This window comes from Scyliorhinus torazame, chromosome 15 (assembly GCF_047496885.1).
Source record: "Scyliorhinus torazame isolate Kashiwa2021f chromosome 15, sScyTor2.1, whole genome shotgun sequence".
NCBI lineage: Eukaryota > Metazoa > Chordata > Chondrichthyes > Carcharhiniformes > Scyliorhinidae > Scyliorhinus > Scyliorhinus torazame.
In genome coordinates this window covers 170,130,041-170,149,640 of record NC_092721.1, presented here as the reverse complement: position 1 = coordinate 170,149,640, position 19,600 = coordinate 170,130,041, and the positions used below count along the sequence as shown (strand labels likewise).

At 45.7% G+C, this 19,600-nt stretch overlaps 1 protein-coding gene across 1 annotated transcript in view; it reads right to left on the bottom strand.

Annotated features, from left to right (window-relative positions):
* Positions 1-1,065: 1,065 nt before the first annotated feature.
* Positions 1,066-19,600, bottom strand: part of LOC140391980 (serine/threonine-protein kinase Nek5-like) — a 116,682-nt gene continuing 98,147 nt past the window's right edge. Inside the window, exons 20-22 of the mRNA XM_072477094.1 lie at positions 13,024-13,167; positions 8,111-8,225; positions 1,066-1,614 (exon numbers count right to left, since the gene is read on the bottom strand). Of these exons, the coding sequence (XP_072333195.1) occupies positions 1,344-1,614; positions 8,111-8,225; positions 13,024-13,167 (530 nt within the window). The 3' untranslated portion in view covers positions 1,066-1,343. The remainder of the gene's footprint in view (positions 1,615-8,110; positions 8,226-13,023; positions 13,168-19,600) is intronic.

Here is a 19,600-nt window from a genome sequence, read left to right as displayed (position 1 = left end):
CATTGACAGCAATAAGTTTCATGGGGGACTGAATTCTGATCATAAAATTATGAAAATATGTACCAAAAGATTGTGGCACAGTGGTTAGCACTGCTGCTTTACAGCACCAGCGACCTGGTTTCACTTCTGGCCTTGGGTCACTGTGTGGAGTTTGTGCGTTCTCCCTGTATCTGCGTGGGATTCCTTCCACAGTTGAAAGATGTGCAGGGTAGCTGGATTGGCCATAAATTGCCCTTTAGTGTCTAGAGATGTGCAGGTTAGGTTATGGGGATGGATTAGAAAAATGTACGTGGGTAGAGTGCTCATTCAAAGGGTTGGTGCAGACTAGATGGGCTGAATGGCCTTTTGGACTCTAAGGATTCTATTCCATGAATTTGTAAAGATAATTACATTTATTATTCTTTAAGACCTGCTGATCCAACCCACATTGTTTTTAAATCTTTCATAAACGAGACAAATTACACTTTTTAAACCAGTGTTTTCGAACATATATAAAAGAATATGATTTTTTTCTTGTTCCTCTTGTCAATGGTTGGATGTGGCAGTCACTACTAGTATAAGCAATAGCATTTTTACAATTAGGGTTCATTGCTAACCATGGGATGTTACTCAGTAAGATCCCAATCTTTTCAGAGGTGACTAGCCACAAGTCTGCTTTGTCAGGAGAGTTCTCTGGATGTGTCACATATCTTGCTGATGTCTGGCTTCAGAAACAATGTCCTCTTGCTATGATCATGTGTCTCATCCTTCATTGTAGACTTCTTGCACTTGTAGAGGGGGGCATCAACAGATAAAACTGGTAAAAACTCATCATTTTAGCTTGTTAGGTGAGGTATCAGGACATATCCACTGGTATGCTTTTATCAGCTGCTTGGAGGGATACCTGAGAGCTGAGGACACTGCTACCAATCAGTCTTACCCACATTCAAAATCAGAATGTGTAACTGGCAGTGACATAGAGGTACTAGTCCTGTCCTATAATATAATTTATATATTTTTATATAATTATAGTTCATTTACAAATGACTGAAAAGGCATTCCTAAAATAAAATGACTAAACTTAACTAATTTTAATAACTTTTATTATTGACTATAATGACTATACAAATTAGATCCATGGCAGGTGGGATCCTTGGTGAATCACAATAACCAGATTCCCAGTTAGCTGACTCGGACATGGTCAGTCAAAAAATGCCCGGATAACATTCAGCAATTAATTTTCATTCTATTTTTTCTCTGAAATGCACAAATAGTTTTAGACAAATTTGTGCAACTTCTTGTGTTTCAGATGGCTCCAGGTATTTCACCAGCTGTAAGAATATTCGGTTAACTGATTATCATTCTCAGGCAGTTGCCCCATTTTGTTCTGTATAATCCTTCTGTGGATCAGGTGTATATACATCTTTTTCATTGCAGCATTCCTCAGGCTTTCTCTCCATGTCAGAAGCTTGCATTTCCCTGTGGTCTTCATTCTCCTGCTCTCTTACTTCATCGGGTGTACTTTGGCTGATTCCTTTCCCATCACTACCTTGTGTTTTCTCCTCTGGATTAAATAGATCTTGTAAAGACTCCAGTAGCTGCTCTGTGAGTTCATCTTCTGATTCTTCAAAATTTCTAAGGAAACAATAAATTCACGCAAATGTCACGAAAAATCTTAACAAGTTAATCCACACCGTCACAATGATAAAACGTTACAGTGATTTCCGGTGGTGACACATAGGAGGAAGTCTCACGTTGGGTAGCTCCCGCCAGAGTCCTTGGCTTTTGGTCTTTTTCACTTGTTTGGGGAGAATTCGAAGGGAAACCTTCCGCAATTGAAAGTGGGTTACGAGAGGATGTCTAAGGACCAAAGAAGGAATACTTTGAAGAAAGATGTGAGTGTTAGTCTGCCAGCAGGGTTGAGTTCAGTGAGAAGTGCTATGGGAGGAAAGATGGCAGAGGTGGGCTTTGCGGGTGGGGCTGCTTTAGTAACGATCAATATGCTGGTGGAGACGATGGCGGCTGAGTTTGAGAAGCAGTTCAGTAAACATTTCGAGCGGTGTAGGAGGGAAACGCTGGAGAGTTTTAAGCAGTCGGCGGAGGACTCGGTCCTGATGAAGGACGTCGGAGACGGTGTGGAAGAATGGTGATGTGTTGCAGCTGTTGGTAAGGCAGCGCTGTTAAGGCACAGTGACCAGCTTGCGTCTCTGGAAGCCGAGCTGTTGTACGTGGAGGACAGTAAGAAGGGCCCGAGAGCAAAGGTTGAGGACCTGGAAAACGGGTCCTAGGGGCTAAATTTGCAGAATGTGGGGAGGGCCCGAGGCTAACGGAGTACTTTTCGACAATGCTTGCCAAGTTGTTGGGGGAGGGGAAATGAAGCCTCCCCCGTCAAGTTGGATAGGTTACATCGGTCGCTCCAGCCGAAGCCAAGGGCCAACGAGCCACCTGGAGCTGCAATAGTTTGCTTTCACAGCTGCTGCGTGGGCTAAGCAGAACCGTGAGGTGAGGTGGGACGGCAGTAGCATTTGGATATACCAGGATGTCACGGTTGACCTGGCACGAAGGCGGGTGGCCTTCAATAGGGCAAAGAAAGCTCTACAAAAGCAGAGTGCGTTTTGGAATGGTCTACCCAGCAATGTTGAGGGTCATGCACAACTCTCGGGATCACTTCTTCGAGACGGCAATGGAGGTGGAGGCAGACAGATTTGGAGAGGGGGGTACGGGCAGTTGGGAATGGGGAAGGGGTTTTTCGAGGTATTAAGGTGGGTGTGGGGGGCACCTGGGTTTGTTTGTTGGTTATTAAGTACGAGGGGAGTGAGGTGGGGAGGGGCTGCGGCCTGCGGATCCTGTTTGTGCAGGTTTCAGTATGAATGGTGAGGGGATGGCGATGATGGAGATAGGAGCAGTTTCTAGAGGAAGTAGGGTCTTTTTACGATAGGGGTTGGGGGCGGGGTGTGTTCGTTGTCTCATCTGATGGGTGGGGCTAGGTGCCAGCTTGGGTGGGGGCTTCTGGTTGTTGTGTGGTTGGGGGGGGGGGGGGGGGGAATGGGAGCATCCCCTGTCGGGGTGAACGTTGATCCAAGGGGAGAGGGGCACGGTGAGAGACCTCCGATTTGTGGAATGTGCAGGGGCTGGGAAACATAGTAAAATGGGTGAGAGGTATTGCTCACTTGAAGAGTTTGAGGGTTTATTTGGTGCTGTCGCAGGAGACCCAGTTGTGGGTGAAGGACCAAGCCAACCTCCATAAGTGTTGGATAAGCCAGGTATTTCATTTGTGCATTGAGAGTAAAGCCCAGGAGGTGGCAATCTTGATTAATAAAAGAGTCCAATTCCAGATGCAGACTGTGGTCTCTTGGGTATTGGAGGGCAGATCGGTAGTTTTGGTTAATGTATATGCTCAAAATTGGGATGATGTAGAGTTTATGAAGAGGGTGGTGGCAACTATCCCGGATATGGATACGTATCAATTGATCCTGGAGGGCGATTGTAATATGGTTTGGGATCTGAAGGTAGACCGCTCCCAGCTGATGTTTTTGTCCCCTTTGTGGGGCACAAAGGTGTTGGGGGCATTTATGAGAGAGTTGGGGGGGGGGGCAGTTTCTGCACCCGGGGGGCAAGGAGTTCTCATTCTCGCCGATGCATAAGGTTTACTCATGCATCAATTTCTTTATTTTATGGCGGTCTCTGTTGCCAGGTTTCGGGGAGTGGAATATTCTGCTATTGTTATTTCAGATCATGCCCCGCATCTGGTAGATGTAGTGCTGGAGAGGGAGTTTTGTGTAGGGCTGTTAACAGATCTGGGGTTCTGTGTGAGAGTAGCGAGGGTATTTGATGAGTATGTCGTGTTTAACAAAAATGGGAAGATCTCACGCTCGGTGCTATGGGTGGCGTTGAAGGCGGTGGTGCGTGGCAAGATAATTGCATACAATGTGCAGGCTAGGGAGGAGCGGCAACGACTAGTGGATGAAATTTTGGAGGTGGATGTTAAACATGCGGAGGACCCCACGCCCGAACTATTGGCTAGTAGGACGAAACTGCAGATGCAGTTTAATCTGGTGACTACGGATAAGCAGTGTGCCAGCTGTGGAGGACGATGGGGGGCAACTAACAAAAATATGGGAGAAGGCTAGCCATTTGTTGGCTGGCCCGATGAGTCAGTAGGCGGCTTCCCGATATATTGTTCAGAGATATGAGAGGTTGTATAGATCAGAACCGCCAGAGGATGAGTCGGACAGGGGGGAGATTTTGAAGGGGTTGGAATGTCCCACATTGGAGGAGGAAGATCGGGAAGGGTTAGAAGAGTCACTGGGATGGAGGGTTCCCGGAAGGCAATCGGTAACATGCAGACGAGCAAGACGCCGGGGCCAGGCGGGATTTTATAAAAAGTTTGTCAACCGGTTGATACCGCTGCTACTGGAAGCATTTGAGGACTCGCTCTTGGAAATGATGATGCAGGCATCCATCTCGCTCCTTCTGAAGCAGGATAAGGACCCGGTGGAATGTGGGCCGTATCGGCCAATCTCGTTATTGAATGTAGACGCTGAGATCCTGGCAACGGTGCTGGTGCTCAGATTTGAGGAGTGTCTCCCAAGCATTGTTGGTGAGGATCAAACTGGGTCTGTGAAAGGAAGGTGGTTGTCCTCTAATGTGCGACGCCTGATAAATGTGGTTCTGTCCCCGCCAGAGGCGGGGGGGGAAGGAGGTCGTTGTGGCGCTGGATGCTAAAAGACCTTCGAAAGGGCAGCACAGTGGCGCAGTGGTAGCACTAGCACTGCAGTCTCATGGCGCCGAGGTCCCAGGTTCGATCCTGGCTCTGGATAACTGTCCGTGTGGAGTTTGCACATTTTCCCCGTGTTTGCGAGGGTTTCGCCCCCACAACCCAAAGATGTGCAAGGTAGGTGGATTGAACATGCTAAATGGACCCTTAATTGGAAGAAATGAATTGGGTACTCTAAATTTATATTTTTTAAAAAGGCCTTCGACAGGACTGAGTGGAACTATTTGTTTGTGGTGTTGGGGCACTTTGGGATTGGACCCAGGTTTGTGTCGTGGGTGAGACTGTTACACAGGGAACGTAAGGCTTGTGTTTGCACGAATAGTATGAGTTTGAAGTATTTACAGTTGCACAGGGGAATGAGGCAGGGGTGCCCTATGTCCCTCTCTTATTTTCGTTGGCAATTGAGCCTTTGGCCATCGCACTGAGGAATTTGGGGGAAGTAGTGGTGGATAGTGAGGGGGGCGATGGAGCATAGGGTGTCTCTGTATGCTGATGACTTGTTGCTGTACGTCTCAGATCGGTCCCTACAATGGGGAGCATAATAGTGCTGCTGAAGCAGTTTGGTGGGTTCTCTGGGTATAAGTTAAATCTTGAGAAGTGTTTTTCAATTACCCCACTGGAGAAGGGAGTTAATTGGGGAGGTGGGATCCATTTCGTTTGAGGGGCACTCATTTTACGTACTTAGGGGTGCAGGTAGCGTGGGATTGGGCCCGGCTTCGGAAATTAATCTTTACAAGTCTGGTGGGTAGGACTAAGGCTGAACTACAGCGGTGGAACAGCCTCCCTCTGTCCTTGGCAGGCTGAGTGCAGTCTATGAAGATGAACATTCTGCCACGGTCTCTGTTCCTATTCCAATGCCTGACAGTTGTTTTGGGCAAAAGCGTTTTTTGTGGAGGCAAATAGACTAATTTTGTCCTTTATTTGGATGGGTAAGGTTGCTAAGATTGGGCATACAGTCCTGCAGAGGGACCGGCAATCTGGGGGCATTGCGTTGGAGCCTGGATCTTTTATTATTGGGCAGCAAATGCAGCGGAGGTATTGGACTGGTGTGGGGACCAGGAGGCAGTGTAGGTGAGGATGGAATCGGGTTCATGTCAGGGCTGTGGGTGCTGGCGACAGCCCCGTTCCATTCTCTCCAGGGAAGTTGGTGTGTAATCCGGTTGTGGTTGCAACGTTGAAAATATGGTGGCAATTCTGGCAGCATCAGGTAGGATGTGGAAGCTGGCGCCGATCTGTGATAACCATATGTTTGAACCGGCAAGATTGGAGGCCAGGTTTCGAGGCTGGGTGGACAAGGGAGTGGACGGTTTGAGGGACATGTTTCTGGAAGAGTGATTCGTGAGTCCAGAGGAGTCATCAGAGACTTTCACAGTTGGAGAACTTTAGATATCTGCAGGTGAGGGACTTTGCGAGGAAAGTCTTCCCGCCATTTCCAGTAGTGCCGCCAGTCTCATTGTTGGAGAGAATTCTGTCGCTCGCGGAGGTGGAGGAGGGAAACACCTCAGGAATGCACAGGAGGATAATGGCAGAGGTTACTGTATCTCTGGTGGGGATTAAGGCCAAGTGGTAGGAGGAATTGGGGGTGGAATTAGGTGAGGGGGTGTGGTGATGTCTTGTGTAGGGTGAACGCTTCTTTGACATTTGCGAGACTGGGGCAATAAAATTGAAGATGGTGCACCGGGCACACTTAACTAGGGCTAGCCTGAGATTGCAAGAAACTGCACAGTGTGGTGAACTCAGCCCAATGCATCACACAAGCTTGCCACCCTCCCATTGATTCTGTCTACACCTCCCGCTACCTCCCGAAGACAGACAGCATTGTCAGAGACCCCTCACACCCAGGCTTTGCCCTCTTCCAGACCCTTCCATCAGGAAGAAGATACAGAAGTCTGAAGACCCACACATCCAGACATTGGAACAGCTTCTCCCCCCCCCCCAGCTACTAGACTCCTCAACGACTCTCCCTCGGACTGATCTGTTCCCTGTAAGAACATTATTCATGACGCTCTATGCTGCTCTTGCTCATGTATTTGCTTTGTTTGGCCCTTGTTCCGCACTGTAACCAATCATTATTTATCGTAGTACTTTGTTGATTATTCTTTTCGTCTACTATGTATGTACTGTGTACGTTCCCCTGGTCGCAGAAAAATACTTTTCACTGTATTTCGGTACATGTGACAATAAATCAATCAATCAGCTGGATGTTTGACGGGGTGGGAGGGGCCCGGCAAATCAGCTGCATATGTTCTGGGCATGTCCTGAGCTGGCTTATCTTTTCTGGTCTCAGATCCATCTCCCTGCCTGTTACCCATATCCCTGTAACGCATTTTTAAAAATCAGAAATACATCTATTCCTTCTTGAAACCATTTAATGATTCAGATTCCATCGTGCTATGGGATAGCGAGTTCCACAAATTCACCACCCTCTGCGAGAAGTAGTTCCTCCTCATCTCAGTTTTAAATCTACCTCCTGTCAACCTATATCTGTGACCTCTCGTTCTAGATTGCCCCACAAAGGGGAACATTTGGCCGTTGTTTACTTTATCAATCCCTCATTGTACTTTATATACCTCAATCAGATCCTCTCTCATCCTTCTAAACTCCAGTGAGTATGAGCCAAAACTGTTCAATCTCTCCTCATACTGCAACCCTTTTATCCCTGGAATCAATCTGATGAACCTCCTCTGAACTGCCTCCAACGCCCCCACATCCTTCCTCAAGTAAGATTATAGCCACTGCCTCTACTGTCTCTGCAGCAAATCTTTTACGACCATTGGATGCAAGCCATTTGGTGCTGGGGACTTATCAGCTTTTGGGTCTAATAGCCTTCCCAGTGTCATTTCCCCTGGTGCTGGTTATTGTTTTACGTTCCTCCGTCTCTTTCGTCCCTTGATTTTCAAGTACCTTGGGAAGTTTTCTAAGTCTTCTACAGTGAAGACTGAGCTTCTCCAGTGAAGAGCTTTGCTGTGCTGATCCAAAACGTATTGATGTGGATGCAGCATGGAAATTTCAAATGTCTACCATTCTGCTTTACTGAAATCCTAGGCTGATCTACTTTCACCACCATAGGGTGCTGTTGAGGTGACTAGCATTGATGCTTTTAAGGGGAGGCTAGTTAAACATATGAGGGAGAAAATAGATAAACACATGAGAGAGAAGGAACTGGAAGGTTATGCTGGTAGGATTAGATTAAGATGTGTGAGAGGATATTAATGTGGATCATAAACACCAGCATGAACCAGTTGGGCTAAATTGCCCGCTCCTTTGCTCTACATTCTAGGTAATATGTGATTAGCTTTTGTTTGTTTGAATGTTGGAAGGTTGACATTGGAGCAAAAAGAGTAGCAAATTCACGTGTCATCATCATCAGATCTAGGCTCCAGTCGTTCCTTATCTACTTCAATTTCAGAGGCAGAATTTGATTTGGAATCGCTGCTCTCTTCTGTTGGTATCAAAGTCAGCGTGTCATCTGTTGAAAAGAAACACAGATTGATCAATAACCTGAACTGTGTTAAAGAGCAAGGCTGACTCACCAGGACAAACAATTACCTCCATGATCTTATTCATGGACTTGATAGCAAAATGATTAAATTAGACTGTAATTGCTTAAATCATAAACTTAATTAACTGAAAACTTAATAAACATTTCTATTGATGGCTGCAATTTTTTAAACAATATACATTGGCCGGGATTCTCCCCCGCCGATTCTCGGGCGCCCACGGGATTCCCACCGCGCCGGTCGGGGGCCGTTGAAAGCGTTCTCTCGGCGATTCTCCGGGCCCCGACGGGCCAAGTGGCCGCCGAGTTCGGCCGAGTCCCGCCAGCGTGGTTACTCAGGTCCCACACGGCGGGACCTGGAAGGTGTGTCTGCGGGGACCGTCCTGGAGGGAGGGCGGGTCCCCACGGTGGCCTGACCTGCGATAGGGGCCTACCGATCGGCGGGCTGTTTCCGTGGGGGCCCATGTTCCTCCACGCCGGGCCCCTGTAGGGATACGCCATATTGCCCGGGGGCCGACGCGGAGAAGGGAACCCCCGTGCATGTGCGGAATCACGCGCATGCGCGAACTCGTGCCGGCCGTTCCGCGCCAGCTGGAGTTCCGGGGACCACGCCGCAGCCCCTAGGAAGGGGAGGATTCCCCATTATCGGTGACCGTTGACGCCGGAGTGGTTGGCGCCGCTTTTCACGGCGGCGTGGGGACATAGCCCCATTATTGGAGAATCCTGCCCCATGTATGTGCAATTTGTAAATATAAATAAATATGTACACATATATATCCTAAATATAGACTATAGTCTTTCTCATGAGCTGCAACAGTGCGGTAGGACAGAATATCTGCTGAAACATTGAAGGTTTTACTGATCTTGTCCATTTTCTGAAGTCAGCTATTTAGAATTATGTCCGCTGTGCTCTTAAGTCTCAACATAAAGCCCTAAAAGGTGATTATCAGTCTGTAAATCCTTCCGATTCACCTGGTGGCAGGTGGTAGAGAGTGAAAGACTTTCATTGCCAGCCATACTGCAGAAAGCAACAACAAATCACTGCAGTACTTTGCCAATCATAGACCAATCCAATGGAAGTCCATGGTGGTTAATGCTCACTTAGGGCACGGTACTTGAAAGAGAACAGGGTGAAGCTTTATATTTTACTGTAAAGGGCCAGGCAGCAACTGGAAGACTGTAACAACACAAGGCCACCTTCAAGTGTAGCTCAGCTCACTTTCAGATACGGGACTGGAAGTCCTCCTTCAGCAGAAGAGGGACTGTTTGAGCCACAGAGTTGTGAAGGAACCCATAAAAATCTGTGTTTCAAGCTGAGGGAGGTGCCCGTAAATACCACCTCTTTAATATACCCCCATCTACCCCTCCCCCTCCATACCACAGTTGAAGTGCAAAGCTACAAGTTGACTAACAATTTGCTGAGGCATGTGAGATAACAAACTTCACATAGACTGTCCAATAGGTTGTACATGTCCCTTGTTCCATCCATTGATCATTCATTGGCAAGTATGTTCACAGATACAACACAGAACTAATAAATTAATGTAATGGACAGGGCTAAGCAATGTCACAACCAGTGGATCAGACCATAGCTCCGCAACTCTGTCACATCAAAGGAATATGGTGGTGGACAAATTAAACTATTAGAGGAGGAGGCTCCAAAATTATCTCCATCCACAATGATGGCAGAATCCAACACGTCAGTGCAAAAGACATGAGTAGAAGCATTCTCAATCATCTTCAGCAAGGTGAAGATTTGGACTCCAGGCAGCTTCAATCTATCCCTTTTTGGAATGGTCTATGGATATGTGTAATTTTGTGCCTCACCAACTTTAAAAGGAGCAAAATGGGGAAGTCCTTTGGAATCCCCTTTATTTTGGAGGAAGATGATGAGGGGTTGCTCTTGCCGAGAGCTAGTACAGAAACAATGGGCTGAGCAGCCTCCAACTATCCTGCAACCAATCTATGATTCTAAGCTTCTATCCCTCCCTTCCCCAGCCCATTTCCTACCACCAGTTCCATTTGATCAGTTAATCTTTGAGGCAGGGAGCCTCAATTTTCAGGATTTGACCCTATGAGCCCCTTTGCCTCCTGCTGCTGTTGTTTCCTCTTGGTAACTGGCTAGGTTCGGTTTGACCAGTTATCGAGCAAGAAATGGAACAGAAAAAAATAATGTGCTCCTACAGAAACTTCAAGTTCTCAGCCTTGTAGCATTCTTCAGCTGTTTTGGGCCTCGCCATGCCTTCCTCGTTCCCAATAGGGACCAAAAACCTAGCAGCCAAATAGATTTTACCTACTTTGTCACTTTAACAATTATTTTTGTCTTGGACTATCGATACTAGAAAGATGGTACATCTACTTTTGGGAAGTACTCAAAATATTTAGAGCAGTCAAAGTGACCATATTATTTGCCTATGTCTGCACATAAGCTGACCAGTGTCTTTTACGCCCACCATTATATCCAGCATTTTGTGCATTACAACAGTGACTGCATTTTCTTTTCTATTTATTCATTCACAGGTGTGGGTATCGCTGACTAGGCCAGCATTTGTAGCCCATCCCTAATTGCCCTTGTGAAGGTGGTGGTGAGCTGTCTTCTCAAACTGCAGCAGTCCATGTGGTTTGGCTACACCCACTGTGCTGTTAGGGAGGGAGTTCCAGGATTTTGACCCAGCAACAGTGCAAGAACGGCAATGCAGTTCCAAGTCAGGACGATGTGTGGCTTGGAGGGGCACAAGCAGGCGGTGGTACTTTCATAAGTACTTCATTAGCTGTAAAGAACTCTGGGGCGTCCGGAGTATTATTATTTTTTTTAAATTAGCGTACCCAATTAATTTTTTCCAATTAAGGGGCAATGTAGCGTGGCCAATCCATCTACACTGCACATCTTTGGGTTGTGGGGGCGAAACCCACGCAAACATGGGGAGAATGTTCAAACTCCACACAGACAGTGACTCAGAGCCGGGATCGAACCTGGGACCTCGGCGCCGTGAGACAGCAATGCTAACCACTGTGCCACCGTGTTGCCCTGCGTCCCGAGTATTATAATCCCAGACCAGACTCCAGCAGTGCCTAGGATACTGGACAGAAGCCCCAATATTTTATTTTAATTTTGTAAGACTGTGAGAAAAGGATACCTCACTCCAAGAGTAATTGTACAAAGAAATAGGGATATGGTATATTCAAACCAACTTTATTACTAACACAGTATTACAATCTTTAACATCACATCAGAAAATAGCTTACAAATCCCCCTTGACAATACTACTCTATTCAGTGAATGCAATACCCTCAATTGCTATCTTTATTCCCACTTAAACAACAAGAAAAAAACACATCTCATCTCTCAATCCACTTTAACTACAAACGGCACGTATGAATACTTGCTTTGTAGAGATGTTCTTTGAGAAAGAGAGATCTCTTGACACTGCTTTACAGAAAGGATCTACCCCTGTCAGACCAGTGCCGAAACTCTGGCTGTATGTCTTAATAGTAATAATAATCGCTTATTGTCACAAGTAGGCTTCAATGAAGTTACTGTGAAAAGCCCCTAGTCGCCACATTCCAGCGCCTGTTCAGGGAGGCTGGTACGGGAATTGAACCCGCGCTGCTGGCATTGTTCTGCATTAAAAGCCAGCTGTTTAGCCCACTGTGCTAAACCAGCTCCATGGAAGCTGCTTCAGAAGCTGCTTCCCAGCTTGTTTCAGCTGCCCCCTTGTTCTCAGACAGATCTGCACTACGTTAAGATTGTTAAACTCTGTTAACTGAACTACAGTGAGAGCAAACTGTTTGACTTCTGGACACAGCTTCATTCAGATCAGAACTGAACTGCTTTCTCAAAATGACTGATGCCGTAGCTCCACACAGCAACGACCTCACCTTACCAAGCTGGGATCTAATGAACTCCAAAGGCAATCCCTTGATCAAAACAAAATTCCATTAGCTCAAGCTTGGAAGTTCTGATTTGGCTAACACTGATCCACAATTAAGGCAATTTTCTCTCACAGCAGGGTAGTGAGAGACTACCATTAAATAATAGTATTTAAAGCACTGCTGATGTGTCTGAGGATAAGGTGGAAGCTGAAACAAACCAGTTGAAACAGCTTTTTGAAGACATCTAGCCAGAGTCTGAAGGGGTTCTAACAGGAGCCACATCAGTTCTGGAAAGCAAGTATTACTCTGTGCCATTGAGATGAAGGACGGATTGAGAGCTGTATGTCTTTCTTTCTTGTTGTTTAATTGGGAATAGAGATTGTAATCAAGGGTACTCTATTCATTGTATTGGGTAGTATTCTTTAAGGGTTAATTGTAAGCTATTTCCAGATGTGAAGTTAAATATTTTAATTCTGTGTTAATAATAGTTTTGTTTTAAAAATACCAGATCTCTATTTTTCTCGTTCAATCACTCCTGGAGCGAATCATTCTTTCTGCACAGTCTTACAAATAAACTAAAATATTGGGGTTTCGGTCCAGTATTTTAGCCACTATTAGGGTATGCATGTCCTGGTTTATCATATCATACTATAAGACCATAAGACATAGCAGCAGCAGAAGTAGTCCACGCGGTCCATCGAGTCTGCTCCACTATTCAATGAGATCATGAATGAACTGGTGAACTGGTATATCCTCAACTCCACTTTCCCGCCGTATCCCCATAAACCTTGATTCCCTTACTGGTTAAAAATCTGTCTATCTCAGCCTTGAACATACTTAATGGCCCAGCCTCTACATACAGTCAAATCATAAGACGTTTCTTCAGCAATTTTACCTTCATGCATGGTTGGATACACTGACGACAGCTGAGCAGCCAGTAGTGCATTCAGCAGCGTGTCTGGTGGTTTTTGGTCCCACTGATTTCTGTTTCTTGGAACATCTGCATTCATTACCATAACCTGGTCAGCTTTAGAGGTGGCTAAGGAAGATGAGAAAGTCAAATGCAGTAACAATCATAACAGTTTATACTGGCCTAGAAGCTACTGAAGTGAGGCATCACATAGAAACATACAAAATGGGAACAGAATTGGGGTATTTGGTCCTTCAAGCCTGTTCCGCAATTCAATATGATCATACCCTGGCACTTTCCCCATACCCCTTCACACCCTTTGAATCCAGATATCTGTTTCTACTACTGGCTGCTCTGCTGTCGTCAGTGTATCCAACCATGCATGAAGATATCTATTTCTTTCTTAAATGCAGGTGACTTGGCCTCCACAGCCTTCTGTGGTAGGGAATTCCACAGGTTCACTACCCTCTGAGTAGAGAACTTTCTCCTCACCTCAGTCCTAAATGGTCTACCCCATTTCCTGAGACTTTTCACTCCTTTTTCTTGACCCCCACCCCAGCCAAAGGAGACATCATCCCAGCATCCAATCGGTGCAGCCCCGTCAGAATTTTATATGTTTCAATGAGATCCCCTCTCATTCTTCTGAATTCTTGTCAATGCAGACCCAGTCAACCTAACCTCTCCTCATTTGACAATCTTGCCTTCCCAGACAGTCTGACTCGCTCCACTCCCTCTAAAGCAAGTATATCCTTACTTAGATGAGGATACCAAAACGGCACGCAATACTCCAGGTGTGTTCTCCCCAAGACCATGTACAGCTGCAATAAGATATCCTTGCTGCTGTACTCAAGTCCTCTTGCAATGAAGACCAACATACCATTTGCCTTCCAAACTGCTTGCTGTACCTGCCTGCTTGCGTTCAGTGACTGGTGCACCAAGACACACAGCTCCCTTTATCTGTCAATATTTCCCAATCTATCACCATGTAAGTAATATTCTGACTTTCTGTATCCCCGTCCGAAGTGGATAACTTTACATGTATCCTGCATCTGCTACATATTTACCCACTCATTCAATTTGGCTAATCACCTTGAAGTCTCAAAGCATCCCCTTCTTACCACTCACATTCCACCACGTTGTGTGCCTTCAGCAAATTGGAAATATTACTTTTGGTTCACTCAGCAATATCATTGAAGTACATTGTGAATAGCTGGGGCTCAAGCACTGATCCCTGTGGGACCCCACTAGCCACTGCCTGATACTTAAAAAAAAACAATTATTCTGTTAGGAAAACAAAGGTGGTTTTAAGGGATTTATATTTTTATTGGTAAACATTAGAAATAAGGTATAATTTTAAGTTAATTTAATGTTTCTGTGTCTGGAAAGGTAAAACTTATAGTTAGATACATGCTGGACAAAGGTGTTTGTATGTGTGGGGTTGGTTAAGTTCTAACTGTGTTTCTACTGTGCTCAGAGAGAGTTATGGCAAGAAGAGTAAATACGTAAGCTAGAAGAGGTATGCGATGTTGCATAGCAACTGGGGCCTTGTAAGGTCGAAAAGCTTTATTTTTGGTTTTAGCTGAACTTGTGAACTGTTGGAGATAGGATGTTGGGGAGTGAACACATTTCAACTTTGCCAGAAGAATGACTGGACAGGATCTGAAAAGAGGCAGGCTTCCGAAAGTACAAGTTATAGTCCAGATAACCAGGGAATTGGGAGAGAAAGAGTGTTTAAGATGACTGGAGTTAAATGAACAGAGGCCAATGTATTATTCAGAAGAATTTAAGGAAGAGTTTTCTGAGTTAAAGGGGCAATTGCATTAACCAGATTTAAAGTGGGACAACAGCCTTCAAAGGTAAAACAGAGTTGTGATGCCATTTTAATAGTCTGGGAATTGACAGTTAAAGCAATTGTGAGCAGTTTGAACAGCAGTAAAGACAAAGCTTTCCTAAAGGGTTTGGTGTGAAATCCTGAACTGGATTCACCATTAAAAGTGGAGCAGAAGCTTTGTTTGAAAGTGTCATTTGGAAAACCTGGTCTGGATTTCAGAATGCAAACCGCCAAGGGAATGCATTGTAATTTTGAGCAAAGATTTTAAAGCATGATTTTGGGAGTGGAGTTTGGAAATACTCACATGACAATCATCTGGGGAGGTTCAGAGTGGAGAGTGTATTTGCTCACAGTCATCTGGTATGCTTACAATGGACTTTTGTGTTAATGAGACCATTGTAGATTAAGAGGTACTTTGCAATCTGTGTTAATCATAAAACCCGTGTGTAATTGTTAAACTAAAGGGAAGTAATGGCATATTGTGTCATAATCCAATTTTTTATGTTTAATAAATGTTTTTTTTCTTGTTGTCAAAACTAACTAGAAGTCCTATGACTCTGTTTCTCCACGTTTTATAAAAAAGTCAAAGTTACGGTCTTTTAAGCCAGGGTTCCATTCTGGGATCTTCCCATCCAGTTATAATATCAACTAGAATCGTAACAATTACTACTCTCTGTTTCCTGTCTGCTAACCAATTCTCAATCCATGCCAATATATTACCCCAAACACATGTGCTTTAATGTTGCACACTAACCGCTAATGTGGGACTTTATCAAAAGCTTTCTGAAAGTCTAAATACATCACTTATGGTTCACCTTCAGCTATTTCACGAGTTACGTCCCTCAAAAATTCCATTCAGTTTGTCAAAAATGATTTCTCCTTCATAAATTCATGTTGACTTTGTCTAATCCTGTTGATATTTTCTAAGTGTCCTGTCATCACCTCCTTTACAATGGACCCTAGCATTTCTTCTACTACTGACGTACGGCTAACTGGTCTGTAATTCCCTGTTTTCTCCTTTCCTCCTTTTTTTAAATAACGGGGTTACATTTGCCACCCTCCAATCTGCTGGGATTGTTCCAGAATCTGCAGAATTTTTGAAGATGACAATCAAAACATCCACTATTTCCATGGTCACCTCCTTTAGTACCATAGGATGTAGCATGCCCTCCTAGTTAAACTTTATTCCCTCAACCTTCAGCTCGAAAACCATGTGAATTGCTGAAAGTGAGAGCTGGTGACAATGCAGTGAGAGCAATTGGGTATCTGGGATCTTCATGAGCAATGGTACCAACAGTCCATCTCCTGAATCAATAAGATTTAAAGGCTGGGAAAGTAATAGAGTAGCAATAGAGAAAGGAATGGGCACCACGGTGACACAATGGTTGCCACTGCTGCCTCACTGAGCCAAGGCCCCGGGTTCAATTCCAGCCTGGGGTGACAGTCTGTGAGGAGTTTGCATATTCTAGCTGTGTCTATGTGGGTTTCCTCCGGGTGCTCCAGTTTTCCCCCACAGTCCAAAGATATGCAGATGAGGTGGATCAATACGCAGTGTTACGGGGACGGGATGGGGAGTTGGCTGAGGTAAAGTGCTCTTTCAGAGGGTGGGTGCCAAATAGCTTCCTTTTGCATTGTCGTGATTCTATGGAAATATGGTACAGAAAGAGGGAGCAAAATACTATGGATGTTGGAAATGCACAATAAAAACTGAAAACGCTGCAGGTACTCAGCAGGTCAGGCAGCATGGACGCCGTGCCCGACATAATGCATTGGGGCTTTGGGGGGTCGGAGGTCGCGTAGGAGGCTTCGGAGATTGGGACACCATTTTTAAAAAGCGGAGATTCTCAGTGTAGAAAACAGGGCTATGTGCGGCCTCAGCCGCGAGTTCCTCACTGAGGCCCTTTATTTAATGCGAGTGGCATTGTGTAGCCATGTGTTTCTCAGGAAACATGAGGCTAAATGCGTTCGCAAGGGGGCTTTGTTGAATCGTGCCCAATTTGTTAAGTACCAGCCTAAGATCCAGCAGAGGGCAGTAGAGCGGAGCTGCTGATTGGTGTTACAAGGGAAATTTGCATACCTCCGTCGTGGTCACCCTAAATTGCAGGTGTACATGAGCTAAAGACCCTAGCTGTTCGAGTGAAGACAAGCATCCAGCAGAGGGCAGTAGAGCGGAGCTGCTGATTGGTGTTACAAGGGAAATTTGCATACCTCCGTTGTGGTTTGGAGGAGGAGGAGCAGTCTCTGTCAGGGAGAGAACCTGAGAACATCTAAGACACTCAGAAGGTAAGAAGGTAAGTAAGTGATTTTTACTCATTTTTACTTTTATACCTTTTTCAAATTGTGTGTGTCGGGGGGAAACAGAAAAGCTGTGACCAGAGTGGCTGGCTGGGAATCTACACTAAATTAAAAAAAATTAAGCATTGGTAACTAATTAAACATAATTACTTAATTATAATTTAGAAGGGTATCTAAGCCAGAGATCGGAGAGTACTATATTTAGCTTTCGCATTTATATTAGAAATCTAGTGCTAGGAGACAGATAGTTAACAGTAACTTTAAAAATATATATATATTAAAACATTTTTTTAAAAACTTTTAATTTTAATTAATTGACGCTATGTCAATTAGAGGGGTGCAGTGCTCTGACTGTGAGATGTGGCAGGTCCGGGAGGCTTCCAGCGTCCCGGATGGCTTCATCTGCAGAAAGTGCACCCAACTGGAGCTCCTCACAGACCGCATGGTTCGGTTGGAGCAGCAATTGGATGCACTTAGGAGCATGCAGGTGGCGGAAAGCGTCATAGATCGCAGTTATATAAATGTGGTCACACCCAAGGTACAGGCAGAGAAATGGGTGACCACCAGAAAGGGCAGGCAGTCAGTGCAGGAATCCCCTGTGGTTGTCCCCCTCTCGAACAGGTATACCCCTTTGGATACTGTCGGGGGGGATAGCCTATCAGGGGAAAAGAGCAGCAGCCAGAGCAGTGGCACCACGGCTGGCTCTGATGTTCAGAAGGGAGGGTCAAAGCGCAGAAGAGCAATAGTAATAGGGGACTCTATTGTCAGGGGCACAGATAGGCGCTTCTGTGGACGTGAAAGAGACTCCAGGATGGTATGTTGCCTCCCTGGTGCCAGGGTCCAGGATGTCTCCGAACGGGTAGAGGGCATCCTGAAGGGGGAGGGCAAACAGGCAGAGGTCGTTGTACATATTGGTACTAACGACATAGGCAGGAAGGGGCATGAGGTCCTGCAGCAGGAGTTCAGGGAGCTAGGCAGAAAGTTAAAAGACAGGACCTCTAGGGTTGTAATCTCGGGATTACTCCCTGTGCCACGTGCCAGTGAGGCTAGAAATAGGAAGATAGAGCAGCTAAACACGTGGCTAAACAGCTGGTGTAGGAGGGAGGGTTTCCGTTATCTGGTCAACTGGGAGCTCTTCCGGGGCAGGTGTGATCTATAGAAGAAGGACGGGTTGCATCTAAACTGGAGAGGCATAAATATCCTGGCCGCGAGGTTTGCTAGTGTCACACGGGAGGGTTTAAACTAATATGGCAGGGGGGTGGGCACGGGAGCAATAGGTCAGAAAGTGAGAGCATTGAGGGAGAACTAGGGAATAGGGACAGTGGGGCTCTGAGGCAGAGCAGACAGGGAGAAGTTGCTGAACACAGCGGGTCTGGTGGCCTGAAGTGCATATGTTTTAATGCAAGAAGTATTACGGGTAAGGCAGATGAACTTAGAGCTTGGATTAGTACTTGGAACTATGATGTTGTTGCCATTACAGAGACCTGGTTGAGGGAAGGGCAGGATTGGCAGCTAAATGTTCCAGGATTTAGGTGTTTCAGGCGGGATAGAGGGGGATGTAAAAGGGGTGGCGGAGTTGCGCTACTGGTTAGGGAGAATATCACAGCTGTACTGCGGGAGGACACCTCAGAGGGCAGTGAGGCTATATGGGTAGAGATCAGGAATAAGAAGGGTGCAGTCACAATGTTGGGGGTTTACTACAGGCCTCCCAACAGCCAGCGGGAGATAGAGGAGCAGATAGGTAGACAGATTTTGGAAAAGAGTAAAAACAACAGGGTTGTGGTGATGGGAGACTTCAACTTCCCCAATATTGACTGGGACTCACTTAGTGCCAGGGGCTTAGACGGGGCGGAGTTTGTAAGGAGCATCCAGGAGGGCTTCTTAAAACAATATGTGGACAGTCCAACTAGGGAAGGGGCGGTACTGGACCTGGCATTGGTGAATGAGCCCGGCCAGGTGGTCGATGTTTCAGTAGGGGAGCATTTCGGGAACAGTGACCACAATTCAGTAAGTTTTAAAGTGCTGGTGGACAAGGATAAGAGTGGTCCTAGGATGAATGTGCTAAATTGGGGGAAGGCTAATTATAACAATATTAGGCGGGAACTGAATAACCTAGATTGGGGGCGAATGTTTGAGGGCAAATCAACATCTGACATGTGGGAGGCTTTCAAGTGTCAGTTGAAAGGAATTCAGGACCGGCATGTTCCTGTCAGGAAGAAGGATAAATACGGCAATTTTCGGGAACCTTGGATAACGAGAGATATTGTAGGCCTCGTCAAAAAGAAAAAGGAGGCATTTGTCAGGGCTAAAAGGCTGTGAACAGACGAAGCCTGTGTGGAATATAAGGAAAGTAGGAAGGAACTTAAGCAAGGAGTCAGGAGGGCTAGAAGGGGTCACGAAAAGTCATTGGCAAATAGGGTTAAGGAAAATCCTAAG